General features: G+C 58.2%; 1 protein-coding gene across 7 annotated transcripts in view; it reads left to right on the top strand.

The window, feature by feature from the left end:
- NPHP4 (nephrocystin 4) overlaps window positions 1-26,171 on the top strand; it is an 86,129-nt gene that overhangs the window by 40,683 nt on the left and 19,275 nt on the right. For 4 of the 7 annotated variants that reach the window (XR_008426362.1, XM_053920266.1, XM_053920262.1 and 1 more), the window contains 8 exons: window positions 3,367-3,496; window positions 9,179-9,247; window positions 13,593-13,654; window positions 15,146-15,253; window positions 16,587-16,738; window positions 16,824-17,015; window positions 17,486-17,673; window positions 25,544-25,704. Coding sequence is in view for 6 of the 7 variants with exons in the window: in XM_053920266.1 (XP_053776241.1) it covers window positions 3,367-3,496; window positions 9,179-9,247; window positions 13,593-13,654; window positions 15,146-15,253; window positions 16,587-16,738; window positions 16,824-17,015; window positions 17,486-17,673; window positions 25,544-25,704 (1,062 nt within the window). In the remaining variant the exon portion in view is untranslated. The remainder of the gene's footprint in view (window positions 1-3,366; window positions 3,497-9,178; window positions 9,248-13,592; window positions 13,655-15,145; window positions 15,254-16,586; window positions 16,739-16,823; window positions 17,016-17,485; window positions 17,674-25,543; window positions 25,705-26,171) is intronic. The other 3 variants (XM_053920263.1, XM_053920265.1, XM_053920264.1) reach the window with 3 other exon arrangements.

The raw sequence follows: 26,171 nt of genomic DNA, 5'->3' as shown, positions 1-26,171 counted from the left end.
GGTTTCCACGTTCCACTTGAAGTAATGAAATATCAATTCTGAGTAGTCCGAGCAGTCACTAGAAATAGGATACAAAGAGATGGCGAAAAACCCACTAGGTAGGGAACGTGGGATAATTCCAAAGGAGTCAGGGAGGGGAAAGCAGGGAAGTGCAGCTGAAGGAACAAACAATGACAAGTGCTAGTCCTGAACCCCAGCAGACCAGCGACGACGTGAAGGGTAAGTCGTCCGAACACACCGACCTGAAGGCGGACGGACGTCGTCAGGCTGTGTGAGAAGACCGGGGCCCTGCAGACGCTGTCTGCCAGGTGTCACTGCAAGTACGGTCACTTGGCAGCGGAGGGCGGGGACGTCACTTGCAAACGCCGATCCAGAGAAAACTGGAGTGGAGGCCAAGACAGACTTTGGAGCAAAGGAAGTGTGCAGGAATTAGGGGGACATTTCATGTGATGAAAGAGTCAATTCCCCAGGAAGATGTAGCACCCTAAGAGCGCGTGCATATAAGGTAGATGACAGAGCTTCAAAACACATCGAGCAAAAGTCCTAGAACTGCAAGGAGGAGTGGACAAGTCACAGGGACAGGCTGAGGCCTCCCGGAGCGAGCTGTGTACCCCACAGCCAGAGGGTGACCAAGACGCGGGAGAGCTGCCCGTGGCCACCAGCCACCGGGTCTAAGTGACATCGATGAAACACCTGCCCGCCGCCAGCAGGACACACATTCTGGCCAAGGGCCCCTGGGACCTTCACCAGGACGCACCATGTCCTGGGTCACACACACACGCACACACAACTTTAACAATGTTAAAAGATTGAGATTCTACTAGGTATATTCTGTGATTGTAATGGAATTACATTAGAAATAAATCACAGAGATAATGTAAAAATTAGACACTTGGAAGTTACACTTGACATTTCTGAATAACCCATTGTTTAGGAGGAGACCTTAAGGAAGGAGAAGATGATATTTTGAACTGAACAAAAATGAAAATACAAGGTATCACATTTGTAGGATGCAGCTAACGTGGGCTTACATGGAAATTTATAGTGTTCAGTGCTTATATTAGAACAGAAAAAGGGTCTCAAGTCAATGGTTTAATCTCCCACCTTTAGGAACTAGAAAAGGAAGAACAAAATGAACCTAAAGCAAACAGAAGAGAATAATAAAGCTAAAAGAAGAAGTCAGTGAAATTGAGCACAGACAAACAATAAAGAAAAAGATGGAGCACACCAAAAAGACCAAAAACCAAACATTTGAAAAGATCAATAAAATGGATAAACCTCTAGCGAGACTGAGAAAGAAAAAAGACAGGATGCACTCCAGACCACGCGGGCGTTGAAAGGATGCTCGGCATACACACTTGCAACAGCCCTGTGCCCGTAAACGTGACTGTGTGGATGCAGTGGGCCAGCCCGTCCCGGGCCACCAACTATCAAAACTCACCCAAGCTGAAGTAGGAAACCCGAGATCAATTTTGCTAGGAATCGAAGTCAGAGTTAAAAAATATTTTGAAAAAGACATATTCAGGCCCATTCACTGTGGATCCACCGTTCAGAGAAGATGTAATGCCAATCCTGGACAATCCCTCCCAGAAAACAGACGGGACGGGAACGGCTCCCAGTCCTCGGACTGAGGCCTGTGTTCCGCTGACGTCAGAAGCAGAAAAAGGAAACTACAGACACAGGTGCGAAATACTTAACAGAATCTCAGCAAACCGGACCCAACCACCTGGAAAACAGCGTGCCGCGCCCACAGGGCGTCTGTCCCTGCCGCTCGAGGCCACGTTCTTTTTGAAAATCAGTAGCTGCAGTTCACCACGGTAACAGCCTAAAGAAGGAGACTGCAGGATCGTAGCGACTGATGCAGAGACACGTTGGACAAAATTTGACATCCATTTATGTAGAAACTTGGAGCAAGAATTCCCTCGGTCTGGTCGCAGGTGTTCACAAAGCCCTTAGTTAGGTCACACGTCACGGTGGGGGGCTGAACGTGCCCCTCGGGCTGGGGCCAGGCGGCAGAGGTCCGCTCCAAGCCTTCAGAACCATACTCAGCACTGCCCTAGGTTCTGGGAGTTCTGGCCGTGCAGCCAGGCGAGAGCACAAGAGAGAACGACACACGGATTGGAAGGGAGGCATCAGAGCTGCTCTCCCCGCAGACAGCTGGGTCGTCTGTGCAGATGGTCCCACGGCAGCGACCCAAACTCCTGAAGTGCGTGAGTGGGCTTATTGAGGCTGCAGGGTACAACCGGAGGCCGCATGTAAAGAAATCAGCCTCATGGCTACGTGCTGGCAGTGAAACACTGGAAAGCCAAATTAAAAAATCGGTGTTATCATCCACCAAGGCCTCCATGCGGTGAAATCTAACAGTATGTGCCGGACCTGCGCTCCGAACCCCCGGGAACGCTGCCCTCGGAGCCTGCCGTTGTTTTCTTTGTGGCCGCTCTGCCGTGAGGTCAGACGACCTAAACACGCAGGGAGCTGGGACCGCTTTACCGAGACTCAGTGTGGTAGAGACGGACATGTGTCGGACGCGATCAGTGGCTGGTGCAGTCCCCAGCGGGACTTTTCTGTAGGTACAGATACGCGGATGCTGGAGCGTGTGTGGGAAGGCAAAGGCGGGAGACGAGTGAGAACAGTTGTGAAAAGAACCATAGACGTGGCAGGCTCCTGCGGCCCAGTGACCGGCTCCAGTGGAGCCACGTCGGCACGGAGTGCGTGGTGAGGGTGGGCGGCGCAGAGGCCGGTGGGGTAGCAGGGATTGCGGGCGCGGGTCACGCACACACGTGCCACCGGCCCCAGCGGTGCCGTTCCGGGAGAAACAGCTCGGGGAGATGGGCGCTGTGCACACCCGTGTCTGTAGCAGCTCTTTGTTCCCGCCCACACGGGAAACCGCCCAGATGCTCCTAGTGGGCGACGGGGTGACGGGCAGATACCGGTGATACTGGTGGGACACCACGCAGCAGGATGCTGCTCGGCGGGGGGACGGGGTGACTGGAGACACGCTGAGCGACGGGAGCTGGGTCCGCAGTTAGGTGCCACGGATTCCAGTTACGTGCCCTTCTTGACGAGACCAGACACGAGGGGGCGGCGTGGCGGAGCGTTTAGGAAAGTCAGTTTTACGTGGGTTAATTTAAAAAGCACATTCAGAACTGCAGAAATGTTGCGATGCCTGTATGTGTAAGGGTTATTCTGTGATGCTGTGGTCTTCTGGCCACAGCTGATTGTTTAAGGCCACAGCTGATTGTTTTCTGCTCGGAAAATTACTTGATGATAGCCTAAGAACGCGTGAATTGCTCCTGGTTGAGTTATTCCAATAAAAGGGCACTGATGATGGCAGCGTGGCCGTCTTTGCTCTGTGGTCAATTGCAGGTGAAGCAGGTGGAGTCGGGGACAGTCCACTTCCAGTACTCACTGAGCCCTGATGGACACCTGGACACACCCACAGGGCACCCCCGGGTGGAGCGGCGGCCCTCCAGGAAGACGGCCACGTCCCCTTCAGGTAAGTGTTGGCAGGGAGCTGACTTTTCAAGTCCGCAGCACGGCTCCCACCTGTCCCCGGGGACGGGCACTTAGTGCAGCGCAGAAACACTGACCAGGTCATGGACACCGGCTGTGATTTGAAGCCGGTGGCTGAGCTTTGCTTATGGCGGGGTGCGGCACTGGGGAACGGCACAGCACGGCCAGCAGTCGGCCCTGCGCTCCAGCCCCCAGTCAGCTCAGCTGCTGGCAGCTCCTGACTCAGGGCCCGTGGGAAGTTCTGTTGGTGACACTTAACGGCCACGTCACGTGGCTGTCCTGCCGGCCCGGGGCTTGACAATTAGAGGGGGGCCGAGAGCCACGGACTGCCGGCTCCGTCTCGCATTGTTAATGCGGCTGTGAGTTTGCTGTTTTTAAAAAATGCTTTCTGCGTCCTTGAAGCCTTGTCCACGAGTGGGAGTCTGTGATCTCAGTCTGTGGCTTTAAGGAAAGGAGAGAGGGTCAGCCGTGGGGCGACGTTGCTTCCTGGGTGACAGCGTGTCACATGCGTGCAGGTGGCTAGGCAGCAGCTGGGCTTCAGCTTCGTGTCCGATGGGCCCCGCCCCCTCTGCTGCAGCCAGCACCCGGTGTTCAGGGCCTCCTGTTCAGTGCCCGAGGCCCACCCAGCCAGCGTCCTGCCTGAGGCCCCCCTGTGGTGAAAAGGGGTATGGAGGTTAGAAGGGCGTGTGGGAGAGGCTGGCCGTGAATGAGCCCGGACCCAGCTCTGAGTGTCCACAGATCTCGCCAGCCGCAAGAACGTTCAAGATCACAGGTGGTTGGAAAGTTGGAGAGACGGAGTGCACGAATGAGCCGGTGGAGGGGGGCTCCATGTGTGTCCCTCCTGCTGCGACCATCCTATGACGAAGCTGCCAGCTGTCGCCCCAGGTCCCGGGTGCTGGGCGGGGCACCCGTGCCACCCACCCGGGAGTGATTTTTATGAGTTGAGATTGTGGTCCGTGGCGCCTGGTCTTGTTGCATCTACCTCGCCGGGGGCGGATGCCGCGCACTCGATGTCTAGAACCATTCAGGTCCCCAGACCGAACTGTCTTTTCCAAGAGGCAGTGCATTTGGTGGTGGTGATTGTTTTGTTCTCTTGATTTTTGCGTCTTGTGCTTACCACACTGTGCTCGGGGCTGCTGCTTCCCACCGAGGGCACGTTGAAAAGCCTCTTACGTAAGTGGTTCGGAAACGTGCAGCCCGCCCGTCCTTGAGGAACTGCCAGAGTGTCAGCTGGAGTCCCTCGTGATTGCCGGGGGGGAGGCGTGCGTTTTCTGACTCAGTGGAGAAGGGATTTCCAGTCTCATTTGATAAAGTTGAATGCATTGAAGGCACCGAACGTGTAGTGTAAAAATTCTTAACTCAGGGTCGAATTTATTGCTATCCCATTCCCTGTTTTAAATCTAGTATCTTTTCTCCTTTGACAAATTCAGTCACATTTAAAAAATACAACATATCTGCCTCTAGGAACCATGAGAGGACAGAGTTCTAGATGATAAAAATAGGTATATTTTGTGATTAAAACAAACACAGTCACTCTGGTTTTTGAGTAAGTGACTAAAAGGACAGAAGAGGCTTGTGACGAACGTGGCCGCTGTGTCTGTGGGGAGCCCCGACCAGCCCGGTGCCTCAGGGTGCGGGCCTGTGTCTCATCGACGATGTAGTCACAGCTCAGGGCATGAGCTGCTGGCACTCTGGAGGGACAACCGTGACCCCTCTGGTGGCCTGGATCAGTGGTGGAGCGGATGGGGGCGCTCCGTGGGCACGGGCATCGCCCTGCTGGTGCCCCGCCTGTCCGCGCGAGGGGTTCTGAGGGGCCAACAGCCTCGTCCGCCGCCGCCTCCGTTTCCCGGAATTGCCCTTTAACTTGTCTTACCTGTTTGTGGTTCATTGAGCTTCTTGGATCTGTGGGTTTATAGGTTCTATCTCAATTGGAGAACATTTGATTGTTACTTCTTCCTTTTCTCCTGTCTCTCCCCGTCTTAGGGCCCCCGCTGTCCCACGGCCCTCGGATGCTCTGTTCACCTTGCTCTGTCGTCTCTTCTCTCTGTGTCCCCTGTCGGACAGTTTCTCCTCTCCCTGTCGCGTCTGCCCTGAGCCCCCCCGTGGTGTTTCACCTCTAGAAGCCCCGTCGTGTCTCCGTGTGGCCTGTCCCTGTCCAAGGTGCCTGCTCATTCCGACACAGGAAATGCAGGGATCGTGATTCCCTTGTTTGCTCGCTCTGCCCCTCTGTCAGTCCTGGGTCAGTTTTGATGGAGTTTTGCCCTGATTCCAGGTGTGTTTTGGTGCCCGGTCACCTCTGACGGGGTGTCAGAGGTGCGTGTCTCGTGCTGGGTGCTGGACGTTTCTGTGAGTGACAGACAGTTCAATCCTTTCGGGTCTTGCCCTTGAGGTTTTTTAGATTCGCGTGTAGTCTAGGGCTCATTAGTCCCCACAGTGCGACAAGGCCCTGCGAGAGCTCTGCCCGTGGCCCCTGAGTTATGGGCTCTACCAGTCCGGCCCCGTGCGAGCACCGGCTGCCGTTCAGGTGGCTCTTTCACCAGCTCTGGGTGGCTTCCTGTCTCTAATCTGCTGGACCCTAGAGGGACCTGCGTAAGTGGCCCGAGTGCGCTCTGCGCCGTCTCCTTGGGCTCTGGGCTCCCCGTCTTCTCAACCCCCGCGCCCCCGGTCCTCCCCCCTTGCCACCTGCAGACCCACTGAACACACAGGCCCACCTCTTTTGTTTCTTCTTCCTCAAGACCCCTCTCTTTTGTTGCCCAAGTTCCACTCTCTTGAAAACCATTGTCTCATTATCATTTGTCAGCTTTTCCAAAATTTGTCTCGGTGGGAGGATAAATCCGGTGGCCGTGACTCCATCTGGGCTGGAAGCCGACATCTTTGCCGGCCGCCCATGGCTTCTGGCTGTTGGAACTGCCCCGTGCAGGGTGGGCGGTCCAGTGGCCTGTGCTGCTGGGCCCACACTGGCCGTGCCGCTGGCCATCATGGCTGCGCCCCCCGGCCCGGGTGCCCGCCGGGCCTGTGTTTCCCTCGCGTGCTCACGCCTGTGTTTCCTTTTCAGGTAGATGCTTTTGCTGCGTTAACGAATCATGTAGTCAGAAAGAGCCACGACCACTTTGAGGAAGACGAGAGGCTTCATCTTTCTCGATTTGCTGACTTACCCCACAGTTGTGGTGACTGGATTAGCGTGGCCTAAAACAGCAGGAACTTCCTGTCACAGTGTTGGGAGGCCAGGGTCCGACATGGTTTCCGGCTGAAATCCCGGCGTGGGCAGGGCGCGCGCCTTCTGGAGGCTCCGGGGAGACCCGTTTCCTTGCCTTCTCTCCTTCCTAGGGGCCGCCTGCTTCCTGTGCCCCTTCCTGCGTCTCCAAATCTCTCTCCGACTCTGGTCCTCTGGACTCCCTTTCGCTCACTGGCACTGTTGTGATGGCGGGGGGTCCGCGGGGCGCCCAGGACATCTGCCGTCTCGAGGTCTGCTCGTTGCGACCGCAGCTCCCTGGGGTGTGGACATTTTCGGTGTCCCTATCCATCAACGGTGCTGGAAATGCCGCCCGCGTGGAAAATGCACGGTCTGACTTCATGTCACGTACAAAAGTAAACTCTAGATGGGTTAAAAACCAAAACCTTAGAAACTTCAGAATTAGAAGATTAGAAAAAAGAAAGATTATAGAAAGAGCCGCTCCGAATCAGCAAGAACTAATAAACAGCAGGAGAGAAAAATGGGCCCAGGATATGGGTTCAGAGCGAAGAAGCCAGCGTCCCCAACACGCACGGGGAAGAAGGGCTTGGTGTCACTGGTGATCCAGGGACTGCAAGCCACAATGAGAAGCGTGTCCCCTCTCCCCTGGAAAGATCTCGCTGTAGGTGAACACAGGTTGACGCGGGTTTGGGGAAGAGGGGCTCTTTCCACGGAGGGAGGAACGCTGTAGGGACAGCCGCTCGCACGAGCCATTTCCCCACACTTCCTAAGTACCCGACGGCTCAGAGATGCGCTTCCAGGAGGAGGAAGCAGGCAGTTCTCACGGACGCAGGACTCGCTGAGGATGCTCACAGCACGCTGCTCCCGATAGCGCCCAGACACAAGCTGCCTGCTGCCCTGTCGGGGTGCGGGGTGGGCCAGTGGTGTGGGCGACGGGACGCTGGATGAGCAGCGAGAACGAGTGAGACAGACTGGCGCAGTCACTGCGGACAGACCCTCGGACCGGTCAGCGTGGTCTGGAGGGCGTGGGCATGTGCTGTTCTGTCGGCCCCTCTCAGACCAGCCGCGTGATGCGTCCGTCCCTCAGTTTCCTCAGCTGCAAAGTGGATGGGTTAAAGACCTCCATATGAAAAACAGAACTCGTGATATCTCGGGGAAAATCAGAGACTGTTCATAGGACCTCGGGGCTCGGAAGACTTTCTTTAACACGGCAGACAAAGCCCCAGCTGGGAGGGGCGGTGGGGGGGAGTGTGAGTGTGCGCAGGTCTGAGACCCTCCGAGGGGGAAGACCCCGCTCACAGAGTTGAAAGGCAGGTCTCAGACTGGAAGATGTCTGCCGTACACGTAACTGTTAACGTCATTGGGAAGACTTAGAAGACTAGAAGGGAGGGAGGGACGGAAGGAGATGCTCCAGATCAACACGAGGCAGAGAAACGCCCGAAGGGCAAAGTGGGCCCGGGACCCCCGAGTCGCAGGGAGGGTTCAGTGGCAAAGGTTCGCCCTAGTGCTCGGGGCTGCCTGGCTCAGGGCGCACGCTTCCCGGTCGCCGTCGGCTGTCATCAGGATGGTCCTCGTGGTGCTGCTGCGTGTCACCCCTCTGGCTTGCAGTGTCGGGGGCCGTGGCCACCTGTCATATCCCTTTTAGCCACCGATCCAGTCAAGCACAGAGACAAGGGGCCCAGCAGGGTGGGGTGGGGGGGCCAATGCAGCCCATCTCCACAGAGAGCCCTTTGACCCCCAAGTCCTTGGTGGGTACTTCCCGTGGTGGGAAGGGCCGTCCAGGCCCGGGAGCTTCATGGTGGTGTGGCCCAGTTATGGTGGCCTCTCTGCAGGGCTGGAGTGAGTTTTCTCAGGCAGACCTCCTTTGCTGCCCCCCTCCATTCATGAAATCCTCGCTGGGAGTCTGTGGTGAGCTAGGGACATCCAGACTCCCGTCCCCTTGGAGCTTGCATTTTAAAGACAACAAACAAAGCAGGAACTATTTTCGGTAGCGGAGGGAATCGTGTTTGCTCTGGTGTGGGATGCTGTGGGGGGGAGGCTGTGCGTACGTGCGGAGTCCAAGGGGCTTCTCTGTCCTTTCCCCTCCGTGTTGCCGTGCGCACAGAACTGGTCGGAAAACTCATCTCTGAAACAGTCCGAGTGTGACTTGTGGGAACTTCACAGTTACGTGCGTCTGGACCTGATTCTCTGGCTCCGGATTTCCTTTTCCTTTAGTGAAGCTCATCTGCGGCGGGGGTCCCCGGGCCTGAGGCCAGGTAGTAAGCACTCGAGGCTTGGGGGCCACGGGGCCTGCAGCCACACGTCTTTGCTGGTCTCTGGTGAGCCATAGAGACACGTAGACGACTGAGCGTGGCTGTGCGTCAATAAAACTTTATTGACAAACGTGGGTCGTGGGCCAGATCTGACCGGCCGGTAGGTCATGGTGTGTGGAGCCCTGATCTACAGCTTGCTTCTCTGCCGTGTCTTTACCAGGTGCCCGGGATGGAGACGACTCAAAGTGGCTTAAACAAGAGAGGGACTCGTGTGACAGAAAACCCAGAGGTAGAGCTGATGTGCGGAGTGGCTGCACCGTGAAAACCCCACGTGGTTGTCCATCTGTCTGTCTCTCTCCCACACCCTGTCCCCGCGCCCTCAGGCTCTCAGCCTTGGCTCCTTCCAGGAAGGTCTCCACGGGGTGGTCCCGGAGCTCCACGCTCACCTAGGGGTCCCGTAGAGAGAACATCTTTTATTCACTTGTCCCTCCCTGGGCTGCCTCACTTGCCGTTGCCCTGTGTGCCTGGTGGGGTCACCGTCTGGTGGTGTGGGGGCGGGCCCCCCATCCTGACTGCATGGTTCTCTGGGAGCCCCCACCTGACCCCCGACGGGAGCCGGGCCTGGAGCAGGGCTTGTGCTGTGAGGAGTGTGGCGGGTGCTCGGGGTGCCCCCGGGCCTCCCCGCGAGGCAGCGCGCCCTGTGCTGAGGTGGATCCCGTTGCCCCCGACGGGCGTCTGTCGGATGACTGGCCGCAGGTGACACTCTCCTCTGGGTGGGGCCCCCGAGCCGCAGCTCAGACTTTTAGGGGCAGAGCTGTGGGCTCTTTGCCAGGAGTGGATGCGGGGGCGGCTGGAAGGACCAGGCACTGAACTCCGTGCCGACGTGTGGCAGCGGCGTCATCGGCTTTTCAGCCACCGCTGGGGACCAGCAGATCTGCGTGGACGGAACCCGGTTGCATCCGGTGCCTTTAATTGGGATTTATTGGCACCTTTGTGTCACATCAGCACGACCGCCCTCACCCCAGACGTCAGGCATTTGAAGACAGTTGCCTCCCAAGACCTGGTGCAACTGACTTAAATACTCATTGGTGTTTAACTTACGATGGAAACTTCTTACTTCAATATTTTACCAGCTTATATGGGTCCTTTGGAAATCTTAATGATATGCGGCTGTCACGTTAAGTGAGGTACTTTGGTTTTCTGCTATGAATTATCCTTTTTCTTCTTCTATGAAACGACAAGGGAGCCAGGGTCCATTCGTCACGCTCGGTGAAAGTGTGCAGGCAGCCACTAGAGGGCGCTGCTTCTTTATTTTTCGTGACTTGGAGTCTCCCTGACCCACATTTTGCTTTCGAATGTTCTGGTGGCGTCAGAATTCTGTTGTGTTTGCTCAATAGCCATGTGACCAGCCGTGTGGAGGGGGCCGATGAAAACATGCCCTGGGCTGCTCCAGCACCCCGCCCGCTTCCTGTGCCCAGAGCCTTCGGGGGAGAGATTTGCACCCCACATTGTTGGGGCGAGGCCTTTCAGATGGGTGTGCCCTGACTTCTCAGTGTCCGGGTGCCATTGGGCCCTGACCAGCTCCTCCTTGTCCTGGTCTGGAGGGCACAGCCCTCCTCCGTGGCCTCCCTGTGAGCCGCACCGACGGTGCCTTCAGCAGTGCGAACCCTCCTTCCGCCGGCCTTGCGGGCCAGCTGCTGTCCCCTAACCTGGGACGTGGGCAGGAGAGCCCCCGCCGCTCCAGGAACTGGCCCCCACTCTGCCTTGGCTGAGCTGCCCCGAGTCACTAAGCAGTAGCCTACCCCTGCCCACCCACCGCAAGCCAGTGCCTGGCCCTTCAGCCACATACAGGCTGGTTGGTTCTGCGCAGTGCTTCCCTCCGTGAGCGCCCTCACCGGGCCCTGCCTGCTGAGTCTGCGCCCTCCCTCTCTGTGCCCGTCGAACGCACAGCCACACTCCAGCACACTCATTCTCGGGGAGACGGTGGCCTCTGGGGTGAAGGGCTCCCGCCTGCCTCCCACATAGGGTCTGCTCCTGGGCAGCCATCGGCCACCGCAGAGAGTGTTTGTGCTTCAGGGACCCCGTGTTCCCAAAGGGCACGCTGGCAGGCCCCACCCGATTCTTTCTCTATCTGTGCCTGTTTTTACGCCCTCCTGTGACCTGCCCCCAAAGTGCTGTCTGATCCGTGCCGACTGGGACAGTAGCCCCTCCTCTCTTAGCGTGGGCCGCCCTCAGCTTTGCCAAGCCTGCAGGCCCCCACCGGGCAGAGTGCAGAGGGAGCAAGAGGTTCTTCGGGCCCTGGACAGCCTGGTGCCGGGCGGCTGCAGCCCTGCCCTGCCTTTGGTGGAGTGCAGGGCGTGTAGGCTTCTGGGAGCTGAACGGAAGCCTGGAGACGATGGAGCGGACCGGGTCCTCTCTGTGGCGGGAGTGGGGTGTCCCAGTCAGGCACCCGCATCCCCGTGCTTGGGAGACGCTTGCAGGACGGAAGCAGGTGCGCTCTGCAGGGCACCCTGTTCTCTGGGTGCGCCCGTCAAGCAGTGGGGTCTGAAAGGCAGCCTAGCCGATGGTCAGCATGTTAGAGCAGAAAGGTCGGGTTATTCGTGGTTGTGGTGCGTTTTGTTAGTCCGGGCCTCCCTGGGGCATGTGGGTCTGGGCTCCTCGGCCCGTGGGTCAGCAGCGGCCGTCAAGGTTTTCCCCTTGGCCAGCAAGCCCTCCTCGGTGCTGCCTCGTTCTCCAGGGAGGCAGGGCCGCCCCAACAGCTGCACGGGCAGCTCCAATCTTGAGGTCGGGAGGGGTTCACTGCTCCCGCCCGGGCATTTGGGTTTCACCCACCCAGAGGCCGGCTGGCAGAGGGCTGGCTCCTGAGGCTGAGCTTCTCCCAGCAGAGGAAAATGATGCCTTGTTACCTAAGTCAGCCTGCGGGATTGTCAGGCTCCATTTGGGCAGAACAAAGGACGCTCTGCTCACTGCGTTTTGTGTTCCTTTCTGGACTTTCAGGGCAGGCGAGGTGGGGCCTGGGCTGTGGTGCAGAGCTCCGAGATTCTCGGGGAGGGGCATGCTCTTCCGGGATGAGGGCCCTCAGAATCCCCACCTGCTGTTGCTTCCGGGGAGGTGACATCTTTCCTGGGAGGCCAGGCTTGCTCTGTGCTTTTGTGCCTCCCGCCCTGCTGAGCTCATTTCAGGAACCGGAGGCTCCTGGGCCTAGAGTGTTCTAGGGTCTGGGAGCCACGTGAACTTGGCCTGTTAGAAGGGAGCCAGGCAGGTGGCTTGCTCGCAGGTTGGACCTCCTGAGGCAGAGCTCCCTTGGTGCCCCCTGGCTGTCCCTGCCCCCCATCCCCCCTCAGCCGGGTCCCTCAGCCCGGGGTGAACCTGCCCTGCCTTCCCCAGGTGGCAGGGAGAGGAGGGAGGGAGAGCCAAGGGTGGGGCCAGGGCCACAGGAGGGTCATAGGAGGCAGGGCTAGGCCACCTGATGTGGACTGTGACGTCTCAGGGGTCCAGGCCATCCTAAAGTCCAGCGGGTGTGGTGGTCATGTGAAGTGGACAGAGTCAGGTGTCTGAAGGGAACCGTGATGAGCAAGGCTGGGTATGGCCGCAAGGGCAGGAGATGGGCCATGGTCCTCGGGGAGTCCAGGCGGGTCACCCTGGCAGATGGGTGCCTCCCTCACACCTGGGTCAGGAGGGCTCAGGGTCAGGCCGGGGCAGCCCACTGGGGGCGGTGGCAGTGAGTGGGCAGCTGCAGGCGAGGGAGCACAGTGCGTGTGAAGTGACCGTGAGCTGACACTGGCCAGGCCTCGCAGCAGTGCCTGTGCTCCTGTGCAGGGCGCAGGGCAGGGGCGGGGCTGCCTGGCCTGATAACCTCCCACCGGGCCCGGGGACAGGGGTGCAGCAGGACAGGACAGCAGCAGCCTGGCCCTGTCCTGACCTCGTGTGGGGACAGCGTGCAGCAGGTGGCTCCCGTGGAGCATGCTGATACCAGCTTGGCATCACCAAGGTCAAAGGACGCTCCTGGCCGCTTGTTAGGGGGACCATGTGCAGGGCCGGCCTGGACTCTCCCTGGTACTAACATGCCCGCACTGCCAGCGAGTGGGACTCAGAGGCCAGGCTGTGCTTAGTGGGCCTCAGCGTGGCTGAGTGACAGGACAGCCAGAGAGCCGTGCAGCGGGCCGGCGATGTCTGCCGTGCGTGTCTTCCGACACACTTCTTATTTAACGGACCACGAGTCTGCCCTGCCAGGGGAGTGGCAGGCTTGGCTCTCTGAAGGCCCAGGCATGAGCAGGTGAAAAGATGGGAGGGCCCCAGGTGAGCATGTGAGCACTTGACCTGTCGGCGCTTCCGCCGCTCAGGGAGCTGCACTGAGCAAGCCCTGCAGAGCCGGGCGCAGCCGATTGGCAGCGCCAGAGCTCAGGGTTCATTCTCTGAGGCGGGGACGTGGGAGGAGCTGCCCTGGACAGGTTTCACGCTCGCCCGAGTCTTCTCTGCCAAGTGTGGGGACTGCCCGGTCGCTGCTGCCCAGCTCCGAGCGGCAGCACCAGATGCCACCCGGGGGGACGTGTCAGGCCCTGATGAGTTGGGGCTTGGGGTGCCCTGGGCCCCACTGAGACTGATGCCACCCTGTCCCTTGTGCTTCCTCCCAGGCCCGCCAGTGCCGCCGCCCCAGGGGCTCGTCGCCTCCCAGGACTCGCCTGTGGGACCCGGGGTGAGTGCGGCCCTGTGGGCCTTTTCGGGGTTCCGAGGCCAGTTATTTAAAAGTTCTGGGTGCAGGGATGTTCTCTCTGCATCTTTAAGGACAGGTGATGCCTGCATGCGTTCCTGGGGCTGGGAAGGGCCCCTGGGGAGGCTTGGCTGTCGACGGCTGCAGTCGGGCAGGCCCATCCACGCACAGGGTTTTCTGTGTGGACAGGAAGCTCTGGCTCGCCGGGCCATGGCTGGCCAGCTCGGCTGCCCCTTTGGAATCTGGAGGCCGTTGCGTGATTTCAAATGAGGTCAGGCCGGCCTGACCCCCGATGCCTGTCTGCCAGCGTCACCCTGGAAATCGACTTTCTGGAAGAGTTGAATAATTCAGAATCAAAGGCTGGCCCCAGGAAGTGGAGTTAATGTGCACCATGCAGCTTGGAAGCGTGATTAGAAGTGGATGTTGTGTTTGCCTGAAGACCCGTGTGTGGAGACAGCCCCGCGGCCTCCCCGTGGGGCTGTCCCGGCATTCTCCCTGAAGCAGTTTCCATGTACCCCAGGCGTCCAGGGGCTGTGGGACAGCACTTCTCACTTTCAGCGGCAGGAGAGGCTTGTGACAGCTCGTGGCTCTGAGGGTCACAGACCCTTCAGATGCTCTCTGGCCGCTGACGGCGCTGCCAGGATCCTCCGTGGCCCCATGCACTCCCTCCCCTGCTCGTTGGACGCCTCTTCAGGCTCCGAGTCCATCTCTGTACCAGCAGCCCCCTTGGGCCAGCTGTCTCTGCTGACAGCCAGTGTCCTATTTATAATGTGACTCCAGGATGTGAGAGACAGAGGGGTCTCAGCAGAGTGCGGGCCCCCCATCCTTCCACATCAGCTTCTGTGGGAGGCTAACCTGGTGCCAGGTAGCGAGCCACACCCTTCCCACGCACTCGCACGGGGTGCTCTCGATAGTCCTGTGACCCAGGTCCTGTCGTCATCCCCGTCTTACAGAGTAGGGGACTGTGGCAAATGGGCGGCGACTCGCCCACGGTCAGGTAGGAATGAGGTGGCCGAGTGGGGGCCCCTCCCCAGCTGTCTGTCTCCAGCGCCCGCATCGGTGGGCTCCCGTCAGGGAAGCACAGGGGTCAGAACCGGGAGGGGCCTCGGCCATGGTCTGTCCAGAGATGCAGGTGAAACCCAGAGAGGGTCCAAGGCCGCCGGCCCTGCCGCCCACGAGGGCAGAGAACCTGTCTTCCCTGGCCTGTCTCCCTTCTCCACTTGCTTTTCCTCGTTGCTATTTTTATTCAAATGTCACAGTCTAGGAGAGATCACAGAACCGTCTCTCTCGATAATTCGAGTGAAGGGGATCAGAAAAGGTTTGGGGTTCCAGAGCAGCCACTGCCCGGAGGGCGCAGGCCTCACGCCTCTGCTTCCCGCTGCTGGCCTCCCCCTTCTCCCCTGTGGGTGTGGCTGGCTCAGCAATGCAGGGCCTAGGGGGCCTTGTACCTTCTTACCTGAACTTTCTTCCCTGCAGTTGTCACTTTCCCAGCTGGCAGCTTCCCCACGGTCCCCGACTCAATGCCACTCAGCCAAGCCCTCGTCCCAGCAGCCCGACAACCCCGAACTCTCGCAGGCCCAGGCGGTAAGTGTACCCCGTTCCTTCCAGGCGGTGGCTCCAGACTCCTGACACTGGGAAGGCTGGGACTTGGCCGCCACGCTGGCCCAGGTTGGGTGCCCGAGCCCATGGCGGGCTCTCTGTGACACAGGCATAGGGACTGTCCGTGCTCCAGAGATCTGCCGCTTTCAGTCTGGTGACGGGTGAGCACGTGGGCTGGGACATCCTGCTAGTGGTGGTGAGGCTTCTGCTCTGCCCAAGAACACGACGGCAAACTGCCCTTGGGTCTCAGGGCATGAGAGGCGGGGACGTTGCATGGGGACAAAGGCAGAGGCAGTCCGGGCCTCCAGGACTCTCTCCTGATGCTGGCGGGGGGCGGGAGGGAGAGCAGGGGAGGCCTGCCATCCCCAATTCCGCGGAAGCCGATGGCCTGAAGCGGGCCCGTGTTTGTACTGACCGTGGGGAGTTCACATGGAGTGTGGTCTCAAACGCGGGCGGGTTCCCTGCAGACTGTGTCCCCAGGCTTGCACTGGAGCCGAGCTGAGGAAAACACTCGGGAGCGTGCAGTGCCATGCTCTAGCCTCCCGGGGGGGGGGGGGGGGGCAGGTTTGCAGCTCATCCAGTTGTGCAGACAGGGTTTCGTGGCCTCACAACTGTGAACCTACTTTTGCTGCGGACGCCACCCCCCCCCCCCATGTGTATCCGGGCTCCCGTGCTTGTGAGGGGCTCGTTTCTCTGGTATTGCCGGGGCAGCTCTGGTTATGTGGTACGTTTTCTGAATGGAAACACAGAGCTTGGGGAGCAACCTCAGAAGAGGGTGTTCTGGATTCTGGAGGGGCTTTGGCTCAGACATGCGCCTCCTGCTTTGGGGAGATGTGGGCGGCACAGCATAGGTGGCGCGGGGATGAGGATGTCCGTGTGCACCCGTGAGCCAGGGCTCGTGCAGCAGCCTGCGGGCAGTGTGCGGGAGGCCTCGCCTCAGTCCACGAGCGCAGGGTGGATGCTAAGCTCCCTGCCCAGTGTCCATCTCTCCACGGTGCTGAGTTGTGCATAAACCCCAGGGTTCCTTCCTCAGTGCTTTCGACTCTCGTAAAATACAGGACGCCCAGATCAGTTCAAGTGTCGGATAGAAATAACTTTTCAGTATGAGCACACCCCGGAGATTGCACGAGGCATACCTGCACCGGAATTATTCGTCGTTTACCTGAAATGAGAATGCAGCTGGGCCTCCTGTATTTTTATTTGCCGACGCTAAAAACATGACAGGCGGTCCATGGGAGCCCCCATGTCTGAGCACCATGTGGGTCGCAGGCCGGGGTCCTTGTCCTTGGGGCCTCACCGGGTCCCTGGTTTTGTCCAGCAGGAGTTCCCCTTGGAGGGCGGGATCTCTCACCTGGAAGCTGACCTGAGCCAGACGTCCTTGGTCCCAGGCCCATGTGTCGCTGAGCGGCTGCAGGAGCTGCCTTTCACCCCTGTGCACGCCCCGATCGTCGTGGGGGCCCAGACCAGGAGGTGAGGGGCAGGCCCAGGAGGGACCGATTGTCCCGGTGCCGCCGCCCTTTCCCGGAGGCTGGCTGAGCACGGCTCTGGGTTTCAGCTCCGGAAGGACGCTCTCGAGAGCCGCGCTGGCGCTGCTGCAGGCCTCCGGCTTCCCCGCGGTTCTGGATGCCAACCAGCAGCCCGTGGAGGCTGTGAACCCTGCAGACCCCGTGAAGTTCAACCCTCAGAAGGAAGAATCAGACCCTCTACAAAGCAACGAGATCGTGCTTCAGTTTCTTGCCTTTAGCCGGTGAAGTCTTTACCCTGCAGCCTGTGTTCCTCGCCTCCTGGCTGCTGCGTGTTTTGCATGGAATGAACCTCCTGTGTGGCTCTGACCTGGCAGCACACGTTGGGTGCGGGTCTCAGGCGGTGAAGGCCTGCTGTCTGTCCTGGTTCTGGTTTGGCCGTGTCCCTGCTGTGCCCACCCTCTGGGCCGCCCCCCCCCTGCAAATTCGGACAGCGTGTTGCTGGCCAGCTCTCAGGTGCTGGGGTGGCTCTCACAACAGGGTCCTCCAGCCACACCTGAAGTGGGGGGACTCCAGCCACACCTGAAGTGGGGGGACGTCGGGCGGGCTCCCCCAGGTCACAGAAGAGCTGTTCATGTGGGCGAAGGAGGCAGTGGGTCCCCTGCAGCACCCTCTGTCTTCCACGCAAGGGCCTGCTGGAAGCCCCGCCCCCTGCCGAGGGTACTCAGTTAATTCGCGGTTTCGTTGGATTCAGGGTGCCCGAGGACGACCAGGGAACACCGTGGCCAAACACCGTGTATTTCACCTTCCAGTTTTATCGCTTCCCGCCCGTGACAACCCCACGGCTGCAGCTGCTGAAGCTGGATGAGACGGGGACGTCCAGCTTGGGCCCCCTGTCGCACATCCTTGCTCCGGTCGACAAGGACGGCTCCTCGGACGCTGGTAAGTGCTGCGCCCCGGGAATCGCGGGGAAGCCGCACTGAGCTGAGTCTGCAGATTCTACTGAGAAGTACCGTGCGGTGAGGATTTTCACACATCTACAGGATGCGAGGGAATACTGTAATGAGTCAGCTCCAGCAGCGCCGGCTTATCCCCGTGCTGGTCTCCTTCCAAACCAGTGCTATTTTAAAGCAAATCCCAGACATTGTACAGTTTCATCTATACATGTTTCCTTGTGTGTATCTGAAAAACTAAGGAGTCCTTTTGAAAAACACAAACTCCATAGTACCGTCCCACCTAAAAATGAGGAGTAATCCCTTAACGTCCCCCGACGCCCAGCCAGGGTTAAATTTTCCCAGTAGCTTCATGCGGTGTTTGCAGTGAGGTCAAGGCAGAGAGTGAGTAAGACCCCCGTGTGGGGATGGCGACTGCCACGCCTCTCTGGGGAGGCCACCGCCGTCCCCATCTGTCCACTTCAGTTGTCGGAGTGGCCATGTGCTTGTCCCCCAGAGCTGCCCGCGGCCTGCACTGCGGTTTTGCACCCCAGAGGTGACATTTGCAGTGTCCCTGTCCCCCATTGTCCTTGAAAGTGGGAGTTACGTCCAGACGCTGGACCTGGTGTGCGCCGTTGTTGGTTCGCGTCCCCTCCGGCCGGCGGTGTGCACACCGTCCCTGCAGCCGCGCATCTGCGTCTTCTCTTTGTGCCGCGCCGTGGCCATCGGGGGGGACATGTTAGTTCTGGAACACCTCCGTCATTTGTCAGCCTGGTGGCTTCCACGGAGAGCCACCTCCCCTCACCAGCTGCTTGGCTACCTTGCGGGCGGTCCCGCTGGCAGGGCGCCACAGCGCTCTGCGCTTCCCTTCTGTTTACTCGTCGTTAAAATCTTGAGACGGCTCCCAGCCTCCTGCCCGCGTGGGGCCAGTGGCTCCCTCCGCACCGGTATCGTTACGTGACCACACGTAAACTGCAGTGGGCCGAAACACGCCCAGCACGGTCCTGGGACAGCCAGGCGTCCCGTCTTTGGCCAGTGCCCTGGCTCGTGAGGGGCGGAGCTGGGAGCTGAACCGCTGCCGCCTCTTCAGTAGAAAGTACCAGGTGGAAAAAGGCATCAAAATACGAATTGAAAGTGGTTTAACAGTATCGACATCCGACAAGCGAGACGAAAGACAAGCCCAGTGCCAGGATGAACACGCTTACTGTGGGGTAATTAAGAGAATAATTCCCTAGGAAAAGCGACAGGTCAGAATCTGTGAACTTCTAACGAACCTGGCCTCAAACGTAAAGGAAAAGTTGGCAGACCTTCTGAGGAGAGATTGACAAGCCTGCAGTCGTAGGAGATTTTGACACAGTGTTCTCAGTAAACTGGTAGATCAAGCAGGAAAAATAGGGATATTATAAAATGCAGTTTAAAAAGATGGTCTCGCAAAAACCTGTCCAACCAACTTAGGGAGCACACACTTCTTTGAAGCGCACTCAGAAACTTACAAGAACCGGTAACGCATGTGTAGGGTGTGTACGTGTTAGGTCACCGGGCAGGCACCCCCCGGGCCGGGAGGGTCTCTGTCGACTGTCATCGTTTGGCATCCTCGGACGGAACTCCGCAGGGCAGAAGTCAGTCCCTGCCTGCCCAGGAGGCTCCGAACTCCTGGGCTGTTTAACGTTCGAAAACACACTTCTAATTATCCCGTAGGCCCCTGAAGACACTGGAATAGAAACCGCCCTTTAAAACAGAACGACAGAGTAACATCACGTATCGAAGCTCATGGGATGGTAACTGCAGGGAGATTTACAGCTTCACACGCTCATGTCGGGGGAAAAGAAAGTGTCCTCTGAAGCACTGATCTAATCATTCAACTCACGGGGTTTGGTGGAAAAAACAACAGCAGAACAAACCCAGTACAGGAAGGGGCGAAGTTACAAAATGAGCATAGCTGCTGAGAAAACAGAGAAATGCCACAAGGCTCGGCCCCGTTGTTGGGCAGGGGTCACAGGGACAGCAGGTGCCGATCCCGCCGCCAGAGGTCGGCTCGGCGGAGGGTCAGGGCTGCCCGAGACTGGGTTCCTCCGAGAGCGCAGCTGCAGCGCTGCGGAGAGGGCAGGGCTGGGCAGCGGTGGCCAGCCCCGCACCCCGGGGCACAGCCGTGGACTCCGGCCTCCTCTCTTCCTGCGGGCAGATCTGAAGAGAGGAGGCCGGGGGGTGAGCAGCTCAGGCCCTGATCCTTCTCCCAAACCCTCCAGCCGAGGAGCTGCTCTGGGCCTGGGGAGGAGTGTGCCGGGTAGAGGGCAGGCACAGGAGGGCCCTCTGCACGCAGGCGTGTGGCCAGGGAAGGACGTCTCCTGCAGCGTGCCCCAGTTTTGTTCTGTCCACCCCCTGGGCTTCACCACCAAGCGTGCTCCCCTTTCTGGGGTGGCGGGGGTGGGGGCAGTCACCATTCCTCCGCCTTCCTGGCACCGCTTTTTCCAAACCAGCCCCCTTGCCTTTCTGATCCTCCTGGGACCCTTGGTGGACAGTTCTGTTAGCTCATGTCCCCAGAAGGCTGACGTGGGTTGGAGTAAGGCATGGACGTGAAGGCCCCTCGCACCACTGCCAAAAGCTCATTGCAGGTGCTGCGTCCCCTTCTCCACACTGCCTGTCACCGTGCGGCACAGCCCCGCGAGGTTCCGCAGCGAGGGGGTGGACAGCGCTGAGGTAATTCACTGCCAGTGCCAAGCGCTTAGAGACGCTCCTGAGTTGAATATAAACCCCTTTCCATCGTGAATTCCTAGAGAGAAATTAGTCCAAAATTAAGTTTCCTTGCAAGTTGAAGTCCAGAGAAATTAAACTCCAGAATCAAATTTTCTTGTCATTGTGAATTAAAATTCAAAGTCCAAAATTCTTAAGTTAAAATCTAAAAAAAGATTTTTGCTGTTTCTTATACAGCGGAGTCTCCATCAAAGATCCCTCTGCTTGGTGTCCCTGCAGCTGGGTGCCCCCCCCCCCCCCCTTCCACAGGCCATTCCTCAAGGTCTCAGCACCAAGCGTGTCCTGAGCCTCACTTGAGAGAGAGTCTACTTGAGAGAGAACTACTTTTTACAGCAGTTCTAGGTTTGCAGAGAGACTGAGCTGACCACGGGGCCCCCCCTTAGATCAACATCTGGCATAGTGTGGCCGGCGTGTTTGTTACAGTGACGAACCAGCACCGACACGTCGCTAGGAGCCGGCGCTCGTAGTTCACACGGAGGGCACGCTTGGTGTTGTGTGCTGCAGGTTTCGACAAATGCTTGGCGTCGCACACCCACTGAGACAGTGTCACGGGGGCCTCTCACCGTCCCGGCCTTCCCTGTGCGCCCCCTGTTCTTCCTCCCTCCCCGACCCTGTCTCCCGCTGATCTTTCTGCTGTCTTGCCTTAGTTTTGCCTTGTCCAGCATGTCATACAGGTGGAGTTACCTAGTATGTGCTTTTTCAGACTGGCTTCTTTCACTCAGCAGTGTGCATTTCAGGGTCCCCCATGCCTTTCCGTGGCCCGATAGCTCATCTCTATCTAGTGCTAGATAATATTCCGCTGTTGGGAGGGACTGCGGTCTACTCATCCTGCACCTCCGGAAGGGCGTCTCGGTTGCTTCCAGGGAATAGAGCTGTTATAAACATTTTTGTTCAGGATTTTGTGTAGACATAAAATTTCAGCTACGTTGGGTCAATACCAAGGAGTGCGATGGCTGGGTCCTGTGGTAAGAATATGTTCGGTTTTGTCAGAAACAGCCACGTGCCTCCCTAAGCGGCCGCACCGCACCGTGCGGTTCCCACCGGCAGTGGGTGCGGTTCCCACCGGCAGTGGGTGCGGTGCGTCCTGCTGCTCCGCCTCCTCCCCGCCTTCGGGGCTGTCAGGCTCCTGATTTAGCTACTCTGATGCGGTATCGCACGCACGTTCTGACTTTGGATCTCATTGCCCTGACGACGTGTGATGTGGGGCATCTTTTCACGTGATTACTTGCCATCTGTACGTCTTTGTCGCTGAGGAGTTTGTTTAGATCTTTAGCTCATTTTTGAATTGCTGTGTTTTAAGAGTCCTTTGTATATTTTGTTTTTTAAAAAGACTTTATTCATTTATTTTTAGAGAGGGGAAGGGAGGGAGAAAGAGAGGGAGACAAACATCGATGTGGGGTTGCCTCTTGTGCGCCCCCCATGGGGAACCTGACCTGCAACCCAGGCCTGTGCCCTGACTGGGAATCAAACCGGTGACCCTCTGGTTCTCAGGCCGGTCCACTGAGCCACACCAGCCAGAGCTTCTTGGTATATTTTGGATACAAGTCCTTTATAATATGTCTGTTTTCCAAATGTTTTCTGCCAGCTTGTAGTTTATTTTCCTCATTTTCCTAGCGGTGTGTTTTGCAGAGCAGTTTTTTATTTTAATGACATCAGCTTATCAATTATTTCTTTTGTGAATTGTAGCTTTGGTGTTGTATCTAAAAAGTCGTCACCAAACCTGCGATGGGGCTTCCGGTGGGTTCAGAGGGTCCGTGTGGAGAGCTGCCCTCAAAGGAGGGGCTGTCCTGCCCGGGAACGGGCGTGTCTTCCACGGGCTCCTCCCTCCCTGTCTGGTTTTCTGGAGACACAGCAGCTCATGCAGGTTTCGCTGTTTTCTTGTTTTCTAACCCTTTGCTTCTGTGTCTGTCTTTATTATTACCTTCATTCAGGGTTTTGGGTATTCTTTATTGTTATTTCCCTAATTTGTTTGAGTTGAAGTTGTTTAATACGTTTATTTTATTTCTTTTGTCCTTATGGATACAAAGTCTTTAAGGCTATGCATTTTCCTTTGATTGCTGCTTTATGTTTTGGTGCTTCTGATGTGTAGAATTTTCATTATTTTCTGAAAAAAATCTGTCTCGGTTGTGTTTTTCTTTTGATGTAGAATTATTTAAGTTGTAAATTTGTTTTCACAATTGTCTCCCATTTCTGGTTAATTGTGCCGTGGTCGGGCACCTTTCTCTGTGCTCGTGCCGCTTTGCGGAACATAGTTCGGTCCCCTCTGTGGTGAGCTCTGCCCTCGGCGTTTCCGAAGGCCTCCAGCACCCTTGGGAAGGCGTGTTCTCCGTCACGGGGGCCCGATGCGGTGTGCGGTGCGCTCTGCCTCCCGGGCGAGCCGCTCTGGTCTTCTGCATCCTCCTGTATTGTTCACTCGACCTTCCTCGGAGGAAGAGCGGTTGGCCTCTGTTATTATTGGGTTTTTACCTATTTCTCCATGCGCCCCCAGACCTCTGCTTTGTTAGCTGGCACGTGGATACTCATAGCTGTTACTATTCTTCACGAACGGCAGACTTCAGTGTACCAAGTGCTTGTCATTGAGGGACCCGGGATGCCTTCCCAGGGAGCTTGTGAGTGATGAAGAAGAGGTGGAGATTAGAGGGACGGACGAGGACCGCCCAGCTGGAGGTGGGCTGTCCGCCAGCCTTGGATGGGGGAGTGGGGCTGGACGGCAGTGCAGGAAGCACCCGAGCGGCCTGGGGCCTGGTGTGTGGAAGGGGTGAGGGGGGTAAGGCTGGGAGCCTGAGTGGATACTGGGAGCGGTGCCGCGCCCCTGGGCGTCTGTCTTGGCTGAGTTGGTGGTCGGCACCATCGTTGTCCGGTTGTCTGAGATGGACAGGAGTGAAGGTGTCCGAGCCTGCAGTTGGAGGGGATTGGAGGCTCCAGCATGAGAGGAGTGGGATTGTGCCAGGACCAGGATGCCCCACACTGCATCTGCCTCCCCGGAGCACTCAGCACCCTGGCAGCTCTGGGCTCAGTGTTTTGCCCCTGAGGCCATGAGCGCCATTAGGGGAGGTACTCTGTCCATCTTCTTCTCCCACATCACGTGCGCGGGGCCTGGTGTGTGGTGGAGACACAGTCATGATTTGCTGAATGTGAACTAGTGTTTGTATTCAAAGTACCTGGCAACTGACAGGGTGTGGTGATGATGGAGTGGGGGAAGCAGTAATGATAGAGCAGTAGTGATGGAGCAGTGATGATGGAGCGGTGAAGATGGAGCTGGAGTGGTGATGATGGAGGGGTGATGGAGGGGTGGTGATGGGGCAGGAGGAGTGGTGGTGACGGAGGGGTGATGATGGAGCAGGAGGAGTGGTAGTGATGGAGGGGTGGTGATGGCGGGGTGGTGAGGGAGGGATGGTGGTGGAGGGGTGATATTGGAGCAGGAGGAGTGGTGATGATGGAGGGATGGTGATGGAGGGGTGGCGATGGAGGGGTGATGGAGCAGGAGGAGTGGTGGTGATGGAGGGGTGGTGAGGGAGCAGTGGGTGTTGGGAGAGAGTGTGGGATGACACAAGGAGCTGCTGCTGAGGAAGAAGATAGAGGGTTCAGGGGCATGTGCCACATTTGGGCACAAGTAGAAGCCTGGGTAGAGAGCAATGGTGGGGTGTCTGTGGTTCTGGGTGACCTTGGGGGTGGAGTGGAGAGCACCCAGGGAAGGGTCTATAGCTGTTATTTGGGAAGTTGGCCCACAAAGTTCAAATCTGCTCTGCCTCTTTGACCTAAAAGTCTGGAGGCCGGTGCCCAAACCACTCCTTCCCCTGAAGCCCAGGAAGGTTTGGCAGGTGGGAACTGCATGGTTAGGGCCGTGAACTTGAGCTTTGGCGTTTATGGGTTTTGTTTCAGCCCCCTGCCCCTCTGAGGTGCCAGCCTCTGGGCTCCCATTGCTAAGTGGGTGTCACAAGACTGACCAGGTACCATGGGCCACCTAGTTCTCTGAGCTGGCCGGTTGGGCGGGGGTGAGGGCACTGGCCCTGTGACTTGGTCTGGTCATTTGAGATGTGACCTTGGGGATGAGCCTGATGCCATTGCCAGCCCTCCCTGCCTCAGCTTCCGTGCTGATCCCCCACTGCTCTCCCCTCTGTCAGCCCCCCAGCTCTGGCAGGAGCCTGGTCTATGCCACTGTCCTCACCTTGCTTCCCTCGGGCCCACGGCCTCCCTCCACCAGTGCTGTGTTCCCGTCGTGACCCATTTTTCTCTTTCCACTGAGAGCACTCTCCTGGTCTTGCGGGGAGCCTAGGGGATGTGCTAGTGTGGGTGCCCACTGGGCCGAGGTGCCTGGAGGTGGGTGAGCTTCTCCGCCTGGCCCGGGGCCTGCGTGGGTGCTGGGTGAGCACCCTCCCCAGGGTCAATATTCTGCTTGTTGGGGGGCTTTGTGGACACAGTCACACTGTTGATGGAAAGGGGGAGCGTGGTGTTTTGAATACGACCCCAGCATCGCCTTTTCCTGCACTCCAGCTAACGGCGATTTCAGTGGCGGTTTTGTCAATTTGGAATTTATGACGATGCCATTCAGAGAGATGACTGTGGGCAGTGGGTGCCCATCTCTTAGTGAGAAGCCTGGTCTCCCAGAGTGGCCCCTGGAGGCACAGCGCTCCCATGGGGCTGGAGCGAGGTGTGATGGAGCCGGGGGGATGTGTGAAGGGGTGGGGGTGAGGGGCTGGGGGTGGAGGTGGGGGTGGTTCTGGGTCTCCCGGCAGTGTGTGCTGAGCTCTGCAGGTGTGAGTGTGAATTGCCCAGTTTTGCGGGAGGTGTTGACTAATTTCTCCTTAATGCCTGTGTGCCCTGAAGGACAGGCTCCCCGACCAGCCCCCGGGGGGCCTTTGTTCCCCCCTAGCCTGGACTGTTGCATAGGGACTCGGTGAAAACCATACATCTTACGTCGGGAGGAGCTTCCTGTATACAGTGGAAACAAATGCAGTCCCCTGACCAGCACTCCTCAGTTTGGTAATTTGGATGCTGTGTGATGTCTTTGATGAACGGAACGTGTTTGTTGAGGTGTAGCTGTGACGGAAGCAGAAATCGGTCCTCGTGGCCAGAGCAGAACCTTGTTCAATGTCACATTTGGCCTCACCGGGGGCCTCTCTGCACAGGGTCTCCCGGCTTCCGGCTGAGCTACATGGTGGGCCCGGGGCTCCTGAGGCCCGGGGAGCAGCGCTGGTTCATCCGCTACTTGGCCCTGCAGACCCTGCAGCTTGACGTCTGGGACGGAGACTCCCTGCTTCTCGTTGGGTCGACGGCCGTCCAGATGAAGGTATGGGGCCCTCTGCAGGCCAGGCGCCAAGGTGGTGGGGGGCGCTCCTGAGGAGGTCCGTCTGCTCGTGGTTTGCCCATTGTCCAGCACTGGACTGTGGTCTGGCTTCCTGGGTCACAAACCAGAAGCAGTGCTGAGCTCCCTCCATCCTGAAAGGACCCAGCTCCCACGAGATCTGCCTCCTGTAATGCTGGGCTCCACTGGCTCGTTGTCAGCTCCCCTGCGAACCGACTCCCCTGGTGCTCTCACCTCTGTGCCCTCGATGGGGATCCCGGGAGCAGCCCCAGGCCGACCTCATTGCCCCAGGGCCTGGCCCGCCCAGGGCTGCCTTCAGTGTGCAAGGGCGGGGCTGGGCTTGCAGGGATGAGGGGAGGCCAGTCGTCAGCCTGAGGAGTCCTGCTTTTCGAGTTCCGGTTGGAATTGGAATTCGATCCTTTCCCTACTGGCCTTCCCATCCCCTCACACGC

The sequence above is a fragment of the Desmodus rotundus genome, chromosome 3 (assembly GCF_022682495.2).
Source record: "Desmodus rotundus isolate HL8 chromosome 3, HLdesRot8A.1, whole genome shotgun sequence".
Classification (NCBI taxonomy): domain Eukaryota; kingdom Metazoa; phylum Chordata; class Mammalia; order Chiroptera; family Phyllostomidae; genus Desmodus; species Desmodus rotundus.
The sequence above is the reverse complement of the archived record's forward strand: the minus strand, read 5'-3'. Positions and strand labels throughout refer to the sequence as shown.